Genomic DNA, 24,122 nt, shown 5'->3' with positions numbered 1-24,122 from the left:
CTCCCTTTATAGATGTACTCCATACTTTATTGCTACAGCATTTGGAGGGGGATTTAATTATGGGCGGGGACTTTAACTTTGTTCAGAACCCATCTAGGGACTCCAGTTCTGGGAAAATACATGATCAGGGGACTCGTAAGAGATGGATCCAATTCTTAGAAGAATGGGGGTTGGTGGATATATGGAGGGAGAGGTTTCCCACTTCTCGATCCTACACCTTCTTCTCCAGTGCACACAGCACCTATACTAGAATAGATCACTTTTTTCTCTCTAAGACACTACAAACTTTAGTTGATAAAACAGAAATAGATGTTATCACATGGTCCGACCATGCTCCCATATGGCTCAAGTGCACCTTTACCGGTACGGACAATGGGTTTCGATCCTGGCGCCTTAATGACTCTCTGCTCACAGATACAGCTTTTTGTGGTCAAGTAGAACAATTATTGAAGGATTATTTTGATACTAACCAAACAGAAGGCATGTCACCGTTAACAGTATGGGAGTGCTCCAAGGCAGTGGTCAGGGGGGCATGCATAGCTAGGGTGGCCCATTGCAATAAATTGAGGGACAGACAATGTAGTCAATGGACACAAGAAATAATTACACAGCCGGACTCAGTCCAATTCGACCTATCGCCAGATAGTACGGATACGGGACCAGCTGAGAGCGCTAGAGGATACTGCAATTAGCCATCAACAATCAGAGGGGAAATTATCAGCTACTCAATTCACAAACATAAATCTTTAAGAGCCAATCTTCAAAAACGAAATCAGGAAGTGGAGAAATTGGAAAGATCTCACATTCATCATCCTTCATCTCATACCTTATCTATGCTGTTGAAAGCCCGATTTTAATATAATCAATCCCTTAGTGAACAAGTGAACCTTCACTTATTCCAGAATAAGTCCCGCTATTATGCAGAGAACAATAAATGTGGTCATCTCCTTTCTTCCCTACTGAAGAAAAGAACGGAGAAAAAGAAAATAGTGAAGATTCAATCTCCTTCCGGGCATGTTCTGACATCTGACAGATATTCTACAAGCTTTTAGAGATTTTTATGCTACCTTATACCAATCAGAGGTTTCTTCATCCCCCACACGGATCAATGATTATCTATCAACGTTACCTCACTCAACATTATCTGAAGAACAGAGACTTCGGCTAGATGAACAGATTCAACCATCAGAGATATCATCAGCTATATCATCCATGTCTTCTGGAAAGGCTCCTGGTCCGGATGGATTTAGCACAGACTTTTTTCAAGCGTTTCAGCAGACTTTAATCCCTCATTTACTAACATTTTTCTTCTTTACTGAGCTATCCGAATTCTTCCCCTGAGTTTACTGAAGCTTGTGTTGTGGTACTCCCAAAGCCTGGTAGAAATGACGGCATCAAGACCTGGCTTTTCCGATAGGCCTACCCCGATACAAACCAAACTTAAATTTCCTCCCTTTCAGCTCCTCCCGGCTCGACCTTCTACCCCTGTACCCCCCCTCCCCGCCCAACCCACCCTTTGCCCCCCCCACTACCCTCCATGTTACCCCAGTTTCCCCTGTTTCCTCCATACCGCCTCTAAATCCTTTAACCACCCCCAACTTACGTTATATTTAAAGTGAATACTATCGTTCAGATAATACAGCCAGTCTCTCAATACCTCCTTAGCTCTACATAAGTTGATCGTAACTGTACATATTGTCAACTGTATATAGTTTTCCTCTATTTTGTTTCTCACTTCTTCTATCAGTTCTGCCTCTCCCATCCCCTTCCCCCCCCCCATCTCCCACCCCTCCGTATCCTCCTTCCCCACCCTCCTCCCTTGTTTTATTGCTCTATTGTTTTTATTGTTTTATTGTAATTTTCCTCCTTGAGTTCATTGTAAACCGGCATGATGTGCTTCACGAATGTCGGTAAATAAAAGTTAATAAATAAATAAATAAATAAAAATAAAATAAAATTTGGGATTTCTCAGATGTATATGATAATCAGACCTTCCGTTCCTTTGAGCTGTTGCAAGTTTCTTTTTCTCTTCCCCACTCACAATTCTTTGTGTGGTTACAACTCCGAAATGCATGCATGTCTTCCCAAGGATGTTGATATTCCCAGATAAAATTCCTTTCCTACTAGCTATCTATCAGGAACATGGCCCTAAAGGTCATTTAGCTTCTCGCTTCTATAAACTCCTAAAACAGCTATGAAGCAACTCATCTCTGTCCTCGCTCTCTAGAGTTTGGTCAGAAGAGTTGTCCATTCCGATACCCTTGGAATCCTGGCAATATGTCTGGAATTCCATGGTGCGAGTTTCCTTATCCTCTAGTCTGACTCAGTCCATGATTTTTGTAATGCATAGAGCCATGTGGACCCCTTGGAAACCTCATAGGGCTGGAGTCCTTTCCTCTCATAATTGCTGGTCTTGTGCATCCCCTCACGCTACCTTATCTCACATGTTATACTTTTGTCGTAAAACACACACCTTTTGGTTACAGATCTGGCGAACTGTTTCTGCAATCCTACATATCAATATCCCATTAACATACTCTATTACCATTCTGAAAGGAGCACACCCTTCCCTTTCCCTCACAGCTCCCCAAGGTAAACTTCTTGATTTCCTCCTCACTGTGGCACATCATAATATTCTCTCCAATTGGAAAAAGAGCGACCTACTATCAGAGCACTTATGGTGGAATTCAGTTTGCCTGTATGTGAAATATGAAAAAGCTATGGCACTCAAATTTAGACAGCTAAATACTTGGTCTCAAGTATGGAAACTTTTAGATGAATATCTTACCTCACTCTCATAATACCCTAGGGGATTACTTTCTCCCCTCTTGTCCGATACTTCTTTGAGCCCATTCTCTTTGCTCTCTCTTCTTCTCTTTCTCTCTTTTTTCTCCCTCCCTTCTGCAATGCTTTTTTCCGGTCTCTCGCACTTATCTTCTCTCCTTTGGAGCTTTCTCCTTTTCGCCTTGTTCTTCTATTCATTTTAACCCTCTTACTTATAATATTCCCCTTTCTGTTATATTCTTCACTATATGCCATTATGTAAAGATGATCACTTTGTTTTTGTTAATAATATGATACTGGACAGTATTGTATGGAATCTAGTCGTAGCCAGCGATTTGCTTTGTTTCCTTTTATATTGTAAATATGCATTGTTGGACATCGTCTAGTGTCTGTAATGGCTATAGCTTCTTTTTCTTTTGTAAAATCCTAATAAAAGATTTCAACACAAAAAACCCCCCCAAAAACAATAGAATGCTCTGTGCTTCCTTAACTCTTACTGGAAAAGTAATCAAGGATTTTAATTTTTCTAACAAACTTAAGCTCTACTCTAGTGCAAAATGTGTTGTAAGCCAGTGTGGGAACGAAAGATAGCCCCTTATTCAAAACTGAGATCTCATCTTTATTTAAAGGATGTTCTGAAATATTGATAATTCTATTGTCTTCTAATGGAGCATTATTTAATGGTATAGGTTATAGTATGCTCTCCCGCTCTCTCTGCCTCTTCCTCTGTACCCTGGGTTTTCCCATTTGTTTGGATATAATTCATAGTTCGTTGAATTTTTCCTCCATATTTTTCCTAGCTGAAAAACCCGTTCATTCCTGTAATCGATTTTATGATGTTGGGCTACGTGTGTGCTTGCCATTGTGAATAATGGTGCTGATAGATCTAGAGTTTCATCTGAAATGTTACGCATATGTTTTACACTCCTTTCATTAGTAGGGTTAACATTAAGTCTCCTCTTCTTCTTTGGAGGGGGGGTGGATTTATTTTCTGTTTGTGTGTCATAGAATTGACCCTATTACGCCTAAATGTTGGTCTAAATTGGTGATGACAGGGATAATGATTGTTGCTTTTATAATCTGACGCATCGTGCTTAAATTTGTCCAATTTAGAAGATTTATGTTATTTTATATAATTCTCCAGATTTTTCTTATAAATCAGTGTAAACACCAAAACATAAACATAAATTATTTTGTTTTAAATATTCTAGATCCTTGTCAGTTCTTCCTTGATTTTTTCTTCCCTCTTTTTTGAAGTTTTAATAATCAAAATCATAAGATCTAGGGAGCACTTATTGAGAATGGCCTCCCAAGACTCATGAATTCGGTATCTTCTTTAAACATACTCGGAGGTTTGTTAATATGTAGTCCTCTTGGAATGCAGTAAATGGCCCTGTCCAGGCCCACCCTGCCCCAACCAGACCACGGCCCCTGGCCTCCCCCTTTTGCAGGGCCTGGCACTTCGTGTAACGGGGGTTACGCGCATGGCCGGGCCCACTGTAAAATGTGCACAGCGCATGCAAGGCCCAGCCACCCGTGTGGCCTTTTTAAAATTGGGCAGATATTTCTTTAATTAATCTCATTAATACTCTCTTGGTTTTATATTATGTATAACTAGATACAAGTTATTAAACACCAATAATTGTCTTTTTTTTTTTTTAATCAGTAATTGTAAAATAATCTAGATTTCATTGTGAGCCCATTAAGCATATCTACCATTGTGCAATATTTATTCATATTGGGGCAGATTTTCAAAGGGTTTCACGCATATATTACACGCATTGGGGTAGATTTTCAAATACCGCGAATAGGCGTACTTTTGTTGGCGCTCCAGGCGCCAACAAAAGTACGCTGGATTTTAGTAGATATGCGCGGAGCCGCGCATATCTGCTAAAAACCTGGATCGGCGCGCGCAAGGCTATTGATTTTGTATAGCCGGCGCGCGCCGAGCCGCGCAGCCTACCCCCGTTCCCTCCAAGGCCGCTCCGAAATCGGAGCGGCCTTGGAGGGAATCCTCTAACGCCCTCCCCTCACCTTCCCCTCCCTTCCTCTACCTAACCCACCCGCCCGGCCCTGTCTACACCCCCCCCTTACCTTTCTCCGGGGATTTACGCCTCCCGGAGGGAGAAGTAAATCCCCGCGCGCCAGCGGGCCTGTTGCGCGCCAGGACGCGACCTGGGGGTGGGTACGGAGGGCGCGGCCACGCCCCCTGGACCCCCCCCCCCCGGGCCGTAGCCACGCCCCCGTACCCGCCCCCAAAACGCTGCTGACACGCCCCCTAAACGCCGCGACGACCGGGCCCGCCCTCCTCGGAGAACCCCGGGACTTACGCGAGTCCAGGGGCTCTGCGCGCGCCGGTAGGCCTATGTAAAATAGGCTCACCGGCGAGCAGGGCTCTGAAAATCCGCCCCATAACCCCCAAAAACCTGCTCCTGCGCATGCCAAGCCTATTTTGCATAGGCTCGGCGACGCACGCAAGCCCCGGGACGCGCGTATGTCCCGGGGCTTTGAAAAAGGGGCGGTCCAAAGGCAGAGTGGGAAAAAATATAGGGCTTTTGTGAGAACACCAGCCCCAAAAGTAAGATCGCTCCTGGCTAGCATATCCAATATCTAGTGTTTAATGAATGACTGAAAAGAAGATGAGCTTCCTCCCAGGAAGAAGTCTGAGCCCTTATAGAATGAGTGCAAAGTGCCTCCAGAACCTGTCTGCCCTTCAGCAACATGCCAAACTTGGACAATAATTTTGAAGCTGCCTAACCCTTGTGAGGACCACTGAACAACACAAAAAGCCTATCAGATTTCCAGAACAAATTAGTTACCTTTTAATATCTGAGGAGTTTTCAACAAACATCCAAGAAGTTGTAATCCTTACCATGACATTCCTCTTTTCAGAATACTGTAAATGACAGTTTAAATGAAAAGGAGAAAACCTCGGACAAGGACAGCACAAGACAAAATGTAACCAGACTCTTCGGTAAAAGCCAGGTAGGGATCTCTGCAAGATAAGACCTGTAATTCTGAAATACGTCTGGCTGAACAGATGGCCACTAGAAACGTCGCCTTTGAAAACAGATCCTTCAGCAATACAAGTCTAAGCAGTTCAAAGTATCAACAAAAGCTTTAAGAACCAGATGCAAATCTTACTGGACCACCAAAACTCTAAAGGAAGGAAGAATACACTTACCTCATCGAAGGAAATGGGATACCACTGAGATCCCCTGTATCAAACGTCTGTAAAATGAGATAGCCAAAACTTTCACCTTTAGGGAACTGAGAGCTACAGTGCATTCAGAAAGTATTCAGACATCTTCACTTTTTCCCACATTTTGTTATATTACAGCCTTACTCTAAAATGGATAATATTCATCTTTCTTTCCTCAATCTACACACAATGACAAAGCAAAATCAGGTATGTAGAAACGTATGCAAATAAAAAAAAACAAACCCTGAAATATCACATTAACATAAATATTCAGACCCTTTGCTATAACACAAAATGTTGAGCTCATGTGCTTTCTTTTTCCATTGATCATCCTTGAGATGATTCTCCAGCTTGATTGGAGTTTGACTGTGGTAAATTCAATTGATTGGACATGATTTGGAAAGGCACACAGAGCAAAATCAAAGCCATAAAGGCAAATGAATTGTCTGTAGACCCCCGGGACAGGATTGTATTGAGGTACAGATCGGGAGAAGTGTAAAAAAAAATAGATTGCTGCAGCATTGAGAATCCCAAAAAACACAATGGCCTCCATCATTCTTAAATGGAAGTTCAGAACGACCAGGACTCCTCCTAGAGCTGACTGCCTGCTGAAACTGAGCAATTGGAGGTGAAGGGCCTTGGTCAAGGAGGTGACCAAGAACCCGATGGTCACTCTAACAGAGCTCCGCCGTGGAGATGGGAGAACCTTCCAGAAGGACAACCGTCTCCGCAGCACTCTACCAATTGGGCCTTTATGGTAGAGTGGCCAGACGGAAGCCACTCCTCAGTAAAAGGCACATGGCCTGTTTGTAGTTTATCAAAAGGCATACAGGACTCTCAGAGCATGAACAACTAGATTCTCTGGTCTGATGAAACCAAGCTTGAATTCTTTGGCCTGAATGCCAAGCATCATGTCTGGAGGAAACCAGGCATCACTCTTCATCTAGCAAATACCATCACTACGGTGAAGGATGCTGATGGCAGCATCATGTCATAGGAGTGCCTTTCAGCTGCAGGAACTGGGAGACCAGTCAGAATTGAAGGAAAGATGAATGGAAAGATGAATGGTGTAAAGAACAGAGAGATCTCATGATGAAAACCTACTCCAGAGCGCTCTGGATCTCAGACTTTACAACAGGAAAATGACCCTAAGCACACAACCAAGACAACTCAGGAGTGGCTTCGGCACAAGTCTGTGAATGTCCTCGAGTGGAACAGCCAGAGCCCGGACTTGAACCCGATCGACATCTCTGGAAAGACCTGAAAACAGCTGTGCATCAACGCTCCCCATCCAACCTGACAGAGCTTGAGAGGATGTGCAGAGAAGAATGGGAGAAAATCCCCAAATCCAGGTGTGTCAAGATTGTAGCTTCATACCCAAGATGACTTGAGGCTGTAATCGCTGAAAAAGGTGCCTCAACAAAGTTCTGAGTAAAAGGTCTGAATACTTATGTAAATGTGATATTTCAGTTTTGTTTGTTTTTTTGTTTTTTTTAATTTGCACAAATTTCTACAAACCTGATTTCACTATCATTATGGAGTACTGTGTAAAAAGGAAAAAATACATATTATTCATTTTAGAATAAAGCTGTAACATTACAAAATTTGGAAAAAGTGAAAGGGTCTGAATACACTATAATCTCTTTTACAAACCCCGCTCCAAGAACAGAATAGTTGAAATATCCACTTGCCAGGGTGAAACAGAAAGATCTTTACAACGAAAAGACACTAGACACAGACATAAGTCAATGATATGGAGCTCTTATGATCTTTAGCAGGGTAGAAATCACTGCTGAAGTATATTCCTTTCTGCACAAACTCACCCTCTCAAAGGTCAGACCATGAGACAAAATGGAGCTGGATCATCCATCAGAAATGATCCTTGAAATAATAGGCCACCACTCATGAGAAAGCAAAGTCAGCAGCCTCACTAGATTCACTTACCAGTGTCTCCTTGACCAGTCCATCGCCACCAGGTTGTCTGCTAAAAAGAGTTTTGCCTATGAGAAGCCAAAGTGGGAAAAAAAAAAAGTGTCTTTTTGGCCAAGTTTGGATTAGAGAATTTAATCTGCTAGAACCTCATTCTTTCCAGCAGCTAAAGAATATAGAGGACTTGGACATCAGATCCTTTTAAGGGATGTGTCACTGTGCTCTATTCTTCTGGAAATCTGTCCAGCTGAGCTCCCCACTCTTTGGTATCCAACATATTTCTGCTGAGGAAGTCAAACTTTTGTACTATTACAATATTAACTGCTGAGAGCTGTAGTAAGTTCTGTTCAACCCACTGAAACAGGCTTTCTTTCTCTTCAAGAGCACCCAAACTGCCGCTCACTTCACTAAGAGCAGCAAAGGCTCTATGGACCTGAGCCTTTAGACTTCGCAGTTTGGATGGCAAGATTCCCAGTCCACCAAGCTCACATCCAATGTGACCGCAACTCATTAGGGAGGCTCCAAATACATTCAACAGATTTGTGGGAAGTGCCCACCAAGTTAGGCTTTCCCTTATGGGGAGGACAAGAGGAAAACAAACCTTGTGGTCCTGAGACTACGTGGTTAGCAAGATAACAGGAGCATCTGAGGAGCTTGCATGCAAGCCCTGGCCCAGTCCCAGCTCATCTTCCTAAATTGTTTTGTTAATTTTAGGAATTTTGAACAGCAGTAAGCTTGGAAATCAGAAAAGACAAGAGATGAGGGAGTCCAGGGAGGAGTGAACCCCGAGAAGAGATAAATGCCTGAAGGATTTACTACTACCTCACAGGCATTGCCCACTTTCGCTGAACCAGGGAAGAAGCCTGAAAGCCAGACTAGGAGGCTCACTCAACTAAGGAAATGGTTGCAAAAAACTGTTGTCCAGGAGGCAAAATCCAGCTCCACACAGAGAAGCAATCCAGAGACTGCTGCCTGAGGATGAGACCTGAAAACTGCTTTACCAGGGGGAGGCCCAAAAGGCTGAAGTCTGGGAGCTAAGAGCCTACTGCATTAGTCCAGCACATGCCACCATCTGCTGGAAACAAAGACGACTGGCGAGTGCCTAGCCTGCACCACTCCTTATAGGCAGTAGAGATGTCACTAAAATGTTTGTGGTTCTCTATTTCCAACTTCTGGCAGGGTGGCATAAACCCAGATCTAGACTGGTTTAGCAGGATAAAGAAAACCATATTTAAAAAAAAAAAAATCCAGCCGGATTTACGCGCGCAGGGCACTCGCACGCCGGCGCGCCTATTTTGCATAGGCCGCTGGCGCGCGCACAGCCCCAGGACGTGCTGCTAGCCTGGGTACAGGAGAAGCAGCAGATTGCCTGAAAGACAACCCCCAACTGCCTAGGACCAGAAAAGAGCAACTATTACAAGTCCTGGATCTGAAAGAACTGCCTCTGTTACAGCAGGTCTGGCCTAAAAGCAGCAGTTACCACTACAGTGACAGATCCAGGGCCCAGGAGGTGACACAGAAGACTGGGGTTGCTCCTTAACAGCACTGAAGAGAGCGAAAAGGGAGGGAAGAACAGAAACTAGAGCAGGTTTATAAGATACGGCTACGCGCGTATCTTATAAAATCCAGCGTACTTTTGTTCGCGCCTGGTGGGCGAACAAAAGTACGCGCTTGCGTAAATTTATAAAATCTACCCTACTATGTTCCAAACTATGCACTGGGCCTTACCAGCAGGGGATGTATTAATCCACAGAATTTCAGGCCCTTGAAAGGTGGTGTCAGGCTGCAGCACCTGGAGAAAATGGACATTTTAGGATGTGCAGAGCATGGTACTCGGAGATGACCTCCATTCAACTGCCTCTAGCTCTCCAACCAATGGAGATCCAGGAGAAAATTTAGTACGGTTTTGTTTGAGACCCTGCAGAACATCCGTGCAAAATTGTGATCGATTTGAAAGAGGTTGAGTATTTAAGAGCTGACATGCTCTTAAATACTGCATTAATAATGACAAGAACCTCCAATCAATAAAAAAGTTTTAACTGTCATACACCACGATATCATATGTAATAATATGCCTTCTATTTGTCAAGCTATGTCAAGCATAGCATCCCTTTTTAAATAATATAAAACAACTACAATAGGTTCTGAGAAATTTAAAATGATCACAAATTAGTTAATAGCTAAGGTTTTTGTAGATACCTTTCCATCGATCTGCTAAAGATACCCTTCTGAAAACCACTTAGCTCAAATCTTAGGCAGCAGAATGTCATCTTTATTAATAAGCATTCTATGGAAATGATAAAGCAACTTAATGCTATAATTTTTTAAAACTAACTCCACAGTACAGAATAATGATGAAAAGTTTGTCTTTGGCAACTCTAGACAGCCTAAACAGATTACAAATGATTCAATGCATTTGCAGGATGCTCAAGTAACATACTGGTCACCTGAAAAAGCTACAGCACAGCAATTCATCAATATAACAATCTGCCTTCTTGGCAATACAGGATCATAATGAACACATTTTCCAAACATACAACACTTTTTACCATGTATGCAGCAAAGATGGGGGTGGAGAATTTACAGGCACCAGGTCACCTGAGCAACTAAAAACTGGCATGTGCTGCTAGCCTGGGTACAGGAGAAGCAGCAGATTGCCTGGAAGACAACCCCAACTGCCTAGGACCAGAAAAGAGCAACTATTACAAGTCCTGGGTCTGAAAGAGCTGCCTCTGTTACAGCAGGTCTGGCCTAGAAGCAGCAGTTACCACTACTGTGACAGATCCGGAGCCCAGGAGGTGACACAGAAGACTGGGGTTGGTCCTTAACAGCACTGAAGACAGCGTAAAGGGAGGGAAGAACAGAAACTAGAGCAGGGCTTCCTAAGCCTGTCCTGGGGACCCCACAAGCTAGTCAAGTTTTCAGGATATCTACAACAAATATGTATGAGATCAAGCTGCCTACAGACACATACCTTTTTCTTTGAAAAATAGCTTTGAATTTTCAAACCAATAAATTTTATATTTCATTAAATAAGATGCTCAGAACCTTAACATTTCTTTATAAGGTGTCATCGCAGTAGTGGATTCAATGCATTAGTTAGAAAAAAACTGAAAGGTGCAGCTGCAAAGGTTAAAAGTGTTCAACAGGCTTGGACATTGCTTAAAAATACAATCCTAGAGGCGCAGTCCATATGTATTCCACGCATTAAGAAAGGTGGAAGGAAGGCAAAACGATTACCGTCATGGTTAAAAGGTGAGGTGAAAGAGGCTATTTTAGCCAAAAAAAATCCTTCAAAAATTGGAAGATGGATCCATCTGAAGAAAATAGGATAAAACATAAGCATTGTCAAGCTAAGTGTAAAACATTGATAAGACAGGCGAAGAGATAATTTGAAATGAAATTGGCCATAGAGGCAAAAACTCATAATAAAAACTTTTTAAAATATATCCAAAGCAAGAAACCTGTGAGGGAGTCAGTTGGACCATTAGATGACAGAGGGGTTAAAGGGGCTCTTAGGGAAGATAAGGCCATTGAAGAAAGACTAAATGAATTCTTTGCCTCCGTGTTTACTAATGAGGATGTTGGGGAGATACCAGTTCCGGAGATGGTTTTCAGGGGTGATGAGTCAGATGAACTGAACAAAATCACTGTGAACCTGGAAGATGTAGTAGGCCAGATTGACAAACTAAAGAGTAGCAAATCACCTGGACCAGATGGTATGCATCCTAGGGTTCTGAAGGAACTAAAAAATGAAATTTCTGATCTATTAGTTAAAATTTGTAACCTATCATTAAAATCATCCATTGTACCTGAAGACTGGAGGGTGGCCAATGTAAGCCCAATATTTAAAAAAGGCTCCAGGGGCGATCTGGGTAACTATAGACCAGTAAGCCTGACTTCAGTGCCGGGAAAAATAGTGGAAACTATTCTCAAGATCAAAATCGTAGAGCATATAGAAAGACATGATTTAATGGGACACAGTCAACATGGATTTACCCAAGGGAAGTCTTGCCTAACAAATCGGCTTCATTTTTTTGAAGGGGTTAATAAACATGTGGATAAAGGTGAACCGGTAGATGTAGTGTATTTGGATTTTCAGAAGGCGTTTGACAAAGTCCCTCATGAGAGGCTTCTACGAAAACTAAAAAGTCATGGGATAGGAGGCGATGTCCTTTTGTGGATTACAAACTGGTTAAAAGACAGGAAACAGAGAGTAGGATGAAATGGTCAATTTTTTCAGTGGAAAGAGGTAAACAGTGGAGTGCCACAGGGATCTGTACTTGGACCGGTGCTTTTCAAAATAAATATAAAATGATCTGGAAAGGACTACGAGTGAGGTTATCAAATTTGCGGATGATACAAAATTATTCAGAGTAGTTAAATCACAAGCAGACTGTGATACATTACAGGACGACCTTGCAAGACTGGAAGATTGGGCATCCAAATGGCAGATGAAATTTAATGTGGACAAGTGCAAGGTGTTGCATATAGGGAAAAATAACCCTTGCTGTAGTTACACGATGTTAAGTTCCATATTAGGAGCTACCACCCAGGAAAAAGATCTAGGCATCATAGTGGATAATACTTTAAAATCGTCGGCTCAGTGTGCTGCAGCAGTCAAAAAAGCAAATAGAATGTTAGGAATTATTAGGAAGGGAATAATGCCTCTGTATCGCTCCATGATGAGACCATACCTTGAATATTGTGTACAATTCTGGTCGCCACATCTCAAAAAAGATATAGTTGCGATAGAGAAGATACAGAGAAGGGCAACCAAAATGATAAAGGGGATGGAACAGCTCCCCTATGAGGAAAGGCTTGAAGATGTTAGGGCTCTTCAGCTTGGAGAAGAGACGGCTGAGGGGGGATATGATAGAGGTCTTTAAGATCATGAGAGGTCTTGAACGAGTAGATGTGACTCGGTTATTTACAATTTCGAATAATAGAAGGACTAGGGGGCATTCCATGAAGTTAGCAAGTAGCACATTTAAGACTAATCGGAGAAAATTCTTTTTCACTCAACGCACAATAAAGCTCTGGAATTTGTTGCCAGAGGAGGTGGTTAGTGCAGTTAGTGTAGCTGGGTTCAAAAAAGGTTTGGATAAGTTCTTGGAGGAGAAGTCCATTAATGGCTATTAATCAGGTTTACTTAGGGAATAGCCAGCCTCTGCTATTAATTGCATCAGTAGCATGGGATCTTCTTAGTGTTTGAGTACTTGCCAGGTACTTGCAACTTGGATTTGCCACTGTTGGAAACAGGATGCTGGGCTTGATGGACCCTTGGTCTGACCCAGCATGGCAATTTCTTATGTTCTTATGGATTCTCTGCATAATGATGTACATTATAAGGTTCATAGTTTTCTTAAGTTCCTAGGATGATACTGGGAGGTAGCTGTCTGCTATGGTGTAGGATTGGAGAAATATTTTGAAAATGTAGGTGTTAGCCAAATGTTTTTAGGTGCTCACTTTTTTTGGACTTTTTATTTCTTGTGTTTTCTATGTTTGGGATTTTTTTGTTTTCATTTTTGCTGTTTTTCTCCTTTACTTTTGGATTTGTTTTATTTTGTATATTTGTCAGTTTTTTGTTTTGCTTTTAAATTTTTTTTTCTCCTTTTCATACTCTATTCCCCACTTCCCTCTAGGCCAGGGCTTCTCAAACCTGTCTTGGGGATCCCAAAATTTAGTTGGGTTTTCATGATAATGAATATAAAAGATAAATTTGCATATACTTTGTTATTTTAAAAATATTTTAAAAATATTGTCCTGGTCTCTCTCAAAAACCCTTAAATCAGCTTTTCTGAAATCTCACCATTAATGATACTTGAAAGGTTTTAATAATCCATGGTCAACAACAAACCTTTTCTGTTGGAAAAAAATCTGAACTAGGGTTCACGATTTGAAACTCCAGGGAGGAAGACTCAGAACCAATGTGAGGAAGTATTTATTCACGGAAAACGTGGTGGATGCCTAGAATGCTCTTCCGGAGAAAGTGGTGAAGACTAAAAATGTGAAGGATTTCAAAGGGGCATGGGATAAACACTGTGGATCCATAAAGGCTAGAGGATGGGAATGAAGAGAAAAGCCATGGAGGTGGCTTGTTGGAATGGAGGCTACTACCTGATGATTACTTCCCTTACTCAATAAGCCTTCACACGGATAATGCAACTCCAACATTGCTCTCTGCTTCAATGGCAAGGGGAATGTGAAAAAGAGGATTTACATTCAGACAACAACCAACAAGGACTGAACTTCACAATCTGGATAAACATATAAGCGTGGGGGTAAGCTTGCTTATTGCGGCGGTTACTACCCTAAACCAATTAAGCCTGATACTGCACTTTGAATGCATATCCAGCATTGCTCTCTGCTTCAACAGCAGGGGGAAATGTGGAAAAGAGGATTTACATTCAGACAACATCCAACGAGGCATTGATCTGTGCAGTCTGGGTAAACAAGCATCGGGGTAACTTGCTTGATGCGGCGATTACTACCCTTAGCCATTAAGCCTTATGCTTCACCTTTGATGCAACTCCAGCACTACTCTCTGCATCAACAGCAGGGGTGGCAGGAAAATCAAATCAAGCAGTTACCAACAAGAGCCCTGAACTTGGTGGTCAGTGAAACAGATAAGTATGGAAAAATAAGTGTGGGAGCTTGCTGGGCAGACTGGATGGGCTGTTTGTTCTTTTTCTGCCGTCATTTCTATGATGAAAATCTAAGGTGAAACAAAGCTAGTCTAACAGCTTTTGAAGACATTTCTATTTCTTAATGAAAAAAAACACAAAACATACGAAACAAGTATTTACAACTGTTCATCTATGGAATATACTGTGCTCCAACAAAATCAGCCAAAAGGAAAATTAGTTCTTACCTGATAATTTTCGTTCCTGTAGTACACGGATCAGTCCAGACACCTGGGTTGTGACTCCGCACCAGCAGGTGGAGACAGAGTAAAACTTGTCGGGCTCCCTACATATAGTAAGGTGCCACCCACAGCCCCTCAGTCGCACGTAATGTCAAAGCCAGATAAAGCCAAAACTAGTTAACTAGAAAAAAACCCCAAACATGAGGCCAATTCACAATAGCCCCTGAGCTGGAGCCGAAAACCTTCAGAACTATGAACACAACGTGCAAAAACTGCAAACTACAATGGCCAAATAAGCAACCGAGCAGACTCTCTCTCTTTCTTCTGACAAACTACAAGACACAGACGGGCGGGAGTCTGGACTGATCCGTGTACTACAGGAACGAAAATTATCAGGTAAGAACTAATTTTCCTTTCCCTGTACGTACCGGATCAGTCCAGACACCTGGGATGTACCAGAGCTAATTTACCCAGGGTGGGAAGCAGAGAGTCCCGCTCGGAGAACACTCGCCCCAAAACCCTGAGCCTCAGCCGCCTGGACATCAAGCCTGTAATGTCTCGTGAAAGTGTGCAACGATTTCCACGTTGCCGCCCTGCAGATCTCCTGTGTGGACACACTAGAAACCTCGGCCCAAGACGTGGCCTGCGCCCGCGTCGAATGGGCACGAAGCTCCCTGGGTGCCAACTTGCCCTGCAGAAGATACGCCGAACCAATCGCCTCCTTGAGCCAACGCGCAATCGTGGCCCGTGAAGCCGCCGATCCTCTACGAACCCCCGACCAGAGAACAAACAAGTGATCGGAAACCCGGAAAGGATTCGTAACTTCCAGATAACGAAGTAGAATCCTACGGACATCAAGTTTCCTCAGTTCCCTCGATCCCCTGGCCTGAGGATCCATGGCCGAAAAACCGGGAAGATCAACTGACTGATTTAAGTGAAAGGACGACACCACCTTAGGTAAAAAGGAGGGGACAGTCCGCAGAGAGACACCTGTCTCTGTAAAACGCAAAAACGGTTCTCTACAAGAAAGAGCTTGTAACTCCGAGACCCGACGCGCGGACGTAATAGCGACCAAAAACACTGTTTTCAATGTTAAATCCTTCAACGTCGCACGCTTGACCGGTTCAAAAGGCGACCCACAAAGAGCCGAAAGCACGCAGTTTAAGTTCCAGGAGGGACACGGATTCCGGACCGGCGGACGGAGATGCTTTGCCCCCCGCAGAAACCGTGTCACATCTGGATGGCCCGCCAAGGACACTCCCCGGACCTTTCCTCGAAGGCAGCCAAGGGCTGCCACTTGAACTTTCAGGGTACTCCAGGACAGTCCCTTCGAGAGGCCCTCTTGAAGGAAAGAGAGAATCTCCGGCACGTCCGGCCGAATGGGGTTCACCTCGTGAGCACTACACCAGTCCTCAAAGACCGTCCAGACCCTCATATAGGTCAAAGACGTGGACTGTTTTCTAGCCCTCAACAACGTGGTGATCACTGCCTCAGAGTACCCCTTGGACCTCAGACGCGCCCTCTCAAAAGCCAAACCGCGAGACAAAAGTGATCCGCGTCCTCCAAACAAACGGGTCCCTGCCGCAGAATGGTCGCGTCACCTCGCAAACGGAGCGGAGATTCCACCGCCAACCGCAGTAGATCCGCGAACCACGGACGCCGTGGCCACTCCGGCGCCACCAAGATCACCTCCGCCGGATGTAGCTCGATCCGTCGGAGCACCTTGCCTATCAGAGGCCACGGGGGAAACACGTAGAGCAGCACGTCCGTGGGCCAAGGAAGCACGAGTGCATCGACCCCTTCCGCGCCCCGCTCCCTCCGACGGCTGAAGAACCTCGGAGCTTTTGCGTTTTGCGCGGTGGCCATCAGATCCAGACGTGGCTGACCCCACCTGGCACAGATGAGACGATATGCTACCTCCGGGAGCTCCCACTCCCCTGGATCTAGCCGGTGCCGGCTGAGGAAGTCCGCTTGTACGTTGTCGACGCCGGCGATGTGTGACGCCGCAATGCTGCTGAGGTGCCGTTCCGCCCAGCACATCAACTGAGACGCTTCCTCCGCCACTTGCTGACTCCTTGTCCCGCCTTGACGGTTGATATAGGCTACTGTGGTGGCATTGTCCGACAGGACTCGTACCGCCCAGCCCCGTATCCATGGCAGAAAAGCTTGCAACGCCAGCGCCACCGCCCTGGTCTCCAACCGATTGATGGGCCACTGCGATTGCTGGGCTGACCAGAGACCCTGCACCGAGCGCCCCCCACAGACCGCTCCCCAACCCGAGAGACTGGCATCCGTCGTGACCACCGTCCAGCTGGGCAGGATCAGAGAAACGCCGCACGTCAGGTGGTTGGGGCAGAGCCACCACTGCAGGCTGGCCCTGGCGCGGTCCGTGAGAGGCAGCGGGCGCAGGAACTCCTCCGAGACCGGCCTCCAGCGGGAAAGTAACGCTGATTGTAACGGTCGCAGATGAGCAAAAGCCCAGGGCACCAAGGTGAGTGTCGACGCCATGGAACCCAAGACCATCAGGTAATCGCGGACCAAGGGGCATCGTAGGGCTAGCAAACGCCTCACCTGTCCCTGAAGCTTGAGGACCCTGTCCTGAGTCAGGGATACCGTGGCCTCCTTGGTGTCGAACAAGGCCCCCCAGATATTCCAACCTCTGGGTGGGCTGAAGGTGACTCTTGGCTAGATTGACCACCCAACCAAGCGACCGCAGGAGCTGCAGAACCCTGGCCACCGCTTGTCGGCACTCCATCTCGGATTTGGCCCGAATGAGCCAATCGTCCAGGTAAGGATGAACGAAGAGCCCTTCCCGTCGGAGCTGAGCAGCCACCACCACCATAACCTTGGTGAAGGTGCGTGGAGCCGTGGCTAGACCGAAGGGAAGAGCCCTGAACTGGAAATGCTTGCCCAGGATACAAAAGCGCAGGTACTGATGATAGGCTGGCTGGATCCCTATGTGGAGATACGCCTCCGTCAAATCCAGGGACGCTAGGAACTCGCCCGGGCGAACCGCCGCCACTACCGAGCGAATTGTTTCCATCTTGAACCGGGGAACACGAAGGCACCGGTTTACTCCCTTTAGATCGAGGATCGGACGATACGCTCCGTCCTTCTTTGGAACCACGAAATAAATGGAGTACCTTCCCATGCCCCGTTGCGTCGGCGGAACGGTAGTGATGGCGCCCAGCGCCTCCAGACGCTGGAGGGTTGCCCGTACGGCGGCCCTTTTGGCTATGGCCTTGCAGGGGGAGACGAGAAACTTGTCCCAGGGGAGACGTGCAAATTCTAACGCGTAACCGTGTCTTATCACGTCTAACACCCACTGGTCCGAAGTGATTTTGGTCCATTCCTCGTAAAAAAGCTCGAGGCGCGCTCCCACCAGTGGCACGGCCTCCTGAGCCCTCGCCGAGAAACGAACCAATTGCGTCTCATTGGGCCGACTTGGTCCCGGCTCCCGCCGAGGATCCCCCTGACCTGTTGAATCTCTTCCCCCGAAAGGACTGAGGCCAGGTCAAAGCTCTGGCAGCGCCTCCTCTAAAGGATTGACCTGCCCCAGCTGACCTCTGCGGCCTCTGGCGACGGTTGTTTCGAAAACGGTTCCGTGCAGAGAAATTGGGTCTAGGACGTGGCCTGTCCTCCGGTAGCTTAAAAGCCTTGTTCTCACTCAGGAACTGCATGATATCATCCAGCTGCTTTCCAAACAGCAACTTCCCCTTAAAAGGCAAGGCGCCTAGATGAGCCTTAGACGTACCGTCCGCCGCCCAGTTTCGGAGCCAGAGGAGACGGCGCGCTGAAACCGCCGACACCATGGCCCGGGCCGAGGTGCGCAGCAAATCGTGCATGGCATCAGCGCTGTAAGCGATTACCGCTTCCAGAAGGTCCGCCTGAGCAGCCTCCCCTTCTGAGAGACCCGCATTCGCTTGCAAGGTCTGGGCCCAGCGGAGCCCAGCCCGCAACGCAAAATTGCTGCAAATAGCTGCCCTGGCTCCCAGGGCTGACACCTCGAAAACTTTTTTGAGCTGCACCTCCAGCTTCCGATCCTGTACATCCCGCAGCGCCGTAGCGCCTGTGACGGGAATGGTCGACCTTTTGGTGACCGCCGACACGGCGGCATCCACGCACGGAAGCCGCAAGAGCTCCAATGCATCCTCCGGCAGAGGATACAGCTTATCCATGGCCTTACTTACCTTGAGGTCCAACTCCGGGGTGTCCCATTCTCGGAAAAGAATGTCGGACGCAGAAAAATGGAACGGGAACGCCACCGTAGGGCCCGCGAGCCCCAGAAGCACCGGATCCATCCTAGGCCCTTGGCGGGTTTCCACCGGTGGGGCCTCCACTCCAATTTCATCGAGGATCGCCAGAATGAGAGGGGAAAGCTCCTCCCTCTTAAAGAGGCGGACGACCTTGGGGTCGTCCCCATCCCCCGTCAGCGCGCCCTTGCCCGCGCCCGGCTGCGCTGGACCTTGATCATCGGGCCCCTCAGGCCCTCCAGGCGCCCCCGAGACTGAACGCTCCTCCTCCGAGGAAGTGGACTCCGAATCCGCGTCCAGGGGAGCTCCTCGCGCCGGACGCTTGTCCTTCGGGGGCACCGATATGTCCCTAGGGCGAGCCGGCCTCTTACGGGAGCGAGAACGCCCCTCTGCCGCTCCTGGCACCTTCCCGTGCCTGCGCCGCTCCTTTTGATACTTCGCTAGTTTCTTTAACAAAAAACTAAAATCCTCCGAAAAAGACTCTTCCGAGTCCGAGTGCCCCCCCTCCGAACCCCAATCAGCCGAATCGGGGATACCCCGAGGCGCCTCCGCCGAGGCCCGAGGCTGGGGAGAGAGAGGAGGAGGCAGGGCGCCATGATCCAAGGCCCTCCTAGTCGCCTCGTGGACCGTCGACAAAATGGCCGCCGTTCCCACGCTAAGCGGGAACGGATCCGGTCCTCCCTCCTGAGCTGAAGCAACGCGCGGCGGCGAACGGGACGCCCGGGTCCGACCCCCCCGATCGCCCCCGGACGGTCCCTCGCCTCCGGCGAGGCAGGCAGAGCACATCCCGTCCCGCGATACTCGCGTGCGCGCGGAGCCGCACGCGCGGCAGGCAGACCCCACGGGCATCTCGGCCGGCACTAAACTACCAGAGAAAACACAAGAAAACGCCCCTGAACACACCGTCGCGCGGGAGGAGAGAGAGAGAGAGAGCCGGCGCAGAAAAATAAATAAACTTCCTTTTTTTTTTTTTTTTTTTTTTTTTTGAACTTTATCCGCTGTCCACGGTCCTGAAGGCCTCCGGGCTCCACCGGGGGTGAGTGAACCGGGCTCCCCGGTGTCACCCCCTAACGCTGCTGCCAGAGGGGCCGGGTCCTCGACCCCAGCAGCGGCCTCTACCAGGGGAGGATGACCCCCTCAGGATCTGCAACCCCCCCGGGAGGCACCTCCCACCGGAGCTTCAGGAAAAATTTCTTCTTCTTTCTTTGATTTTTTTTTTTTTTTTTTAAATAATAAAGAGAATCCTCTGTATCTTCCTATGTTTTTCTTTTTTTTTTCTATCTATTCCCTGACTAGCTAATCGAACCCCAGGGATCCCAGAGACTGTGGGTGGACCTGCCCCAACTGCTGGAGACAGAGAAAGACTGAGGGGCTGTGGGTGGCACCTTACTATATGTAGGGAGCCCGACAAGTTTTACTCTGTCTCCACCTGCTGGTGCGGAGTCACAACCCAGGTGTCTGGACTGATCCGGTACGTACAGGGAACCAACATTCTTTCTAAAAATGAAGATTATAAGCCGGCATTGTCTGATACTCATACCAACTTGAAATCTATAGCAAACAGGAAGCTAAAAAAATTGAACATTTTTCTAAATGTTAAAAAAGATATCCTGATTATTTTAAAGTTCATGTCTAAGAATTTTTAATGATATAAAGCAGCAGGACAACTATGATGTCTCTCTCTCCAACTTGTGATTTTTTCTTTTTTCAGGGATCTACCTAAGACTTTCAAAACCTGACAAAAATTATGCTAAAAAGGAACAAGAAAATCTCAGAAACAACTTAACCATTTTTTTTAAATGCCCATAGCAAATATGAAACAATTGCAATTAAAAAAAAACAATTACTTAAAAAAAAAACCCAAGGTACAATAACTTCGATGACAGTTGCTACGCACATATTTTAAATCATGTCAAATGATTTATGTAGCTGGATCTCCAGTACTGAATATCTGAAAGTCTAACAACTATAGGATTCTGTACTCATTAGTTAAATAAGTTGTACTGAACCTCAGATGGCTACTTGCTGTAAAGATGCAGGTCCTTTTTGTGGCTAAGGATTCTGTTTCTGTTCTGTGCCCACTCAAAAGTACAGACTCAAAGTGGTGAGGGCAGGGGGTTCTAGTACATCTGGTTTTATTTAAAACAAGATGATAAACTCCATAGGACAAGTTTGACAATTCTCAATTGCAGAACAATCCAACTATAGTACAAAACTTGACAGTAAAAACTCTTCCTCCTTTCTCACACCTGCTTATTCCTTCTCTTCTCAAACTCCACTGGGGAAAGTTTTAAAGCTGTTACAGTAGTTTGCTGCAGAAGAACCTTGTGAGACTAGACTTGAGCATCTAAATGGCAGGTGCAATTTAACGTGGACAGTGAAAAGTGATGCACGGATGGAAAAGTAATCTCAATTGTAGAAACATGATGCTGAGTTCCATGTTAGGAGTCACCACCCAAGAAAAGGACCTCAGAGTCCTTGTGGACAATACCTTGAAATCTTCGGCTCAGTGTGATGTGGTGGTCAAAAGGAAAATTAAATGCTAGGAATTACTTGGAAAAGCATAGAAAACAAAACTAAATATCATAAAACCTTTATATAGGCAGAGTACTGTGTGCAGTTCTGTTCGCTCCATCTCAAAAAAGACATACCAGACATAGAAAAGGTAGAGCTGGGTGATGATAAATGGATGAAAAAGTTCTTTTATGGGGAAAGGCTAAACAGATTAGGGCTCTTCAGCTTGGAAAAGAGACAGAGGGGATAGGATTGAAATTTATAAAAATCATGAGTGGAGTGGAACAGGTAAATAGGGAACGGTTATTTACCCTTTCAAACAACAGGACACTCCATGAAACTAGCAACAGGCAGATTTAAAGCAAATCATAGGAAATATTTTTTCACCAAGCACACAATCAAGCTGTAGAATCTGAGGTCAGAACATGTGGTCAAGGCAACTAACAGGGTTGAGCAAGTTCCTGAAGGAAAAGTCCATAAACAGATATTAGTCAAGTAGACTTGGAAAAGCCAGCACCAATCCATGGGAGTCAGATACAAGAAATAGATCAACTATTGGGAATCTGATGGGTACTTGAGACCGAGACTGGTCACTGTAGGAGACAGGATATTGTTGACAGGTCTTGGTCTGAGCTAGCATGGCATGTCTTCTGACCTGTCATTAACAATAACAGTCACAAAACAATGTATCCCAGCCACTGAACACTTGGCAGAAAATATTTAATGTGCAGGTACTTGACAGGTATTTGTGACCTGGACTGGCCACTGCTGGAAACAGGATGCTGGGCTTGATGGACCCTTTCTAACCCAGTATGGCATATTTTGTTTATTGTATTTATATACCGTCATTCTGTGGCCAATCACAACGGTTTACAAAATTAAAACATAAAAGCAAGTCAACAAAATAGATTAAATCATAAATACCTAGTAGTAAGAGATAAAATAGTAGTTACAATAATAATACATAGAATAAATAATTAAAAACAAATAAGAAACATCTTATGTTCTTATTGTCTAGATGCCTTCCAATGAAACACCACAGAACAGACAGCAATAAAATATAACCTGGCCTAGGCCCCAGTAGTTTCATCTGCTGCAAGTAAGGGGAAAGCATAGAGCAGCTCTAGTCACCTCCACACCACCTCCTTTCCTGCACACAACCAACAATTCATCTGTTAAAGCAACAGTAAATCCAGGCAGCCTTTCATATTCCATAGAAGGAATTTTTTTTTTATGTATTTCCTTTTATAGAAAATAAGTGCTACAAACTATTTTCTTTTATTCTAAATCTAGCCAATGCCATAGAATGGAAGCTAAAATAAGGCCCAGGAAAACGTTTTCTGTTTTTCTTTTAAAGACCAATTTGTTGCTCTTTGACTACTTTAAAAGAGACATAATCTTGCCAGCACCTCACGGCACTTGTGTATTTAAAAGTGACATTGACAGTCCCTACCTATTGAATAAGCGTTTCAACATACTATTCACAAGTGTCCAGACTATTGGACACTACCTTACATACAGGCATGCACACTCGTACACTTTGCAAGAGGGAGTGTGTGAACAAGGGTGAAAGAGTACTGGAAAGATCAAGTTGCTGTCTCTTTTAAAGTACTCAAAAAGGCACAAACTTGTCTCTTTAAAAGGATTTTTGGAAGGCATTTGCTCTAATCAAGTCTGTTCTTTGAAGAATGCGTCGCTTTTTTCACAAGAATTCAAAGCGGCTTCAAGCCTGATAAAAACACATAATTCACAATAACATAACAGGAAACGATACAAATAAATACATCAAAGCTCAACCACCATTTCTCAGCGGGTTAAACACGAGTGGTTAAAAGCACAATAACGCGAGGACATACATTTTGGTGGGGAGGAGATCTTCAGACAATTCTCCGAAGAAACTCTCCAAAAAGAGGTGGCTGGTCTCCCTCACACACACCTCGGGCCTAGAGTTGACAACTAAAATCCATGTGAAGTTCTCTGCTTCCTCCTCCCAGGGACGGGGTATGATTTATCTAAGAAACCCGGGCGTAGAAATCCATAACAGAGCCAGTTACCCTCTCTAACGCCGCTACCCTGGCCTCTGGGTAACTCCAGAGTCCTGCGCTCATCCCAGGAAAGACAGACAGCCCAGGGCCCCGCAAAAGTCTCTCACCTGCTGCAAGGTGCTGCAGTTCTGGCAAGAGCCGGCAGTTCCCGCGGTCCGGGACTGCGTCTCCCCGGGCATCATACTGCACGCTTCCGGGACCCTGAACACACCGAGAATAAGATGAATCAACTGCAAGGCGGCAAGACCTGCAAAGCAACTGTTCTCAGCGCGGCCATCTTCCTTCTCCAGCGCATGTGCGTACGCCACGTCACTCGTTGCTCGAAACCTCCAACCTATCCGAAAACACCAGCGCGAGAGCGCGGCGACGGCGCGTACGTATAAACCGGAAGTGAAAAGAAGCAAAACAAAGACAGTAGAGAGGAAATAAACGGCCTCCTGTGTGCGGAAGCCCTTTGTGGCAGGCAAGGCGTGGTATGGTAAAGGAAGGACGCGCACGCCAGATGGAATTGTTTTTGTGCCCAGACG

The 24,122-nt window shown here is 45.7% G+C and overlaps 1 protein-coding gene across 3 annotated transcripts in view; it reads right to left on the bottom strand.

The window, feature by feature from the left end:
• Positions 1-23,911, bottom strand: part of ICE1 (interactor of little elongation complex ELL subunit 1) — a 205,402-nt gene extending 181,491 nt beyond the window's left edge. For all 3 annotated transcript variants that reach the window (XM_029589992.1, XM_029589993.1, XM_029589994.1), the window contains exon 1: positions 23,703-23,911. In XM_029589992.1, the coding sequence (XP_029445852.1) occupies positions 23,703-23,777 (75 nt within the window). In that variant the 5' untranslated portion in view covers positions 23,778-23,911. The remainder of the gene's footprint in view (positions 1-23,702) is intronic.
• Between the last annotated feature and the right edge of the window lie 211 nt (positions 23,912-24,122).

The sequence above is a fragment of the Rhinatrema bivittatum genome, chromosome 2 (genome assembly GCF_901001135.1).
Source record: "Rhinatrema bivittatum chromosome 2, aRhiBiv1.1, whole genome shotgun sequence".
In the NCBI taxonomy this organism is placed as follows: Eukaryota; Metazoa; Chordata; class Amphibia; order Gymnophiona; family Rhinatrematidae; genus Rhinatrema; species Rhinatrema bivittatum.
Note: the sequence above shows the minus strand (reverse complement) of the source record. Positions and strands in the feature narration are given on the sequence as shown.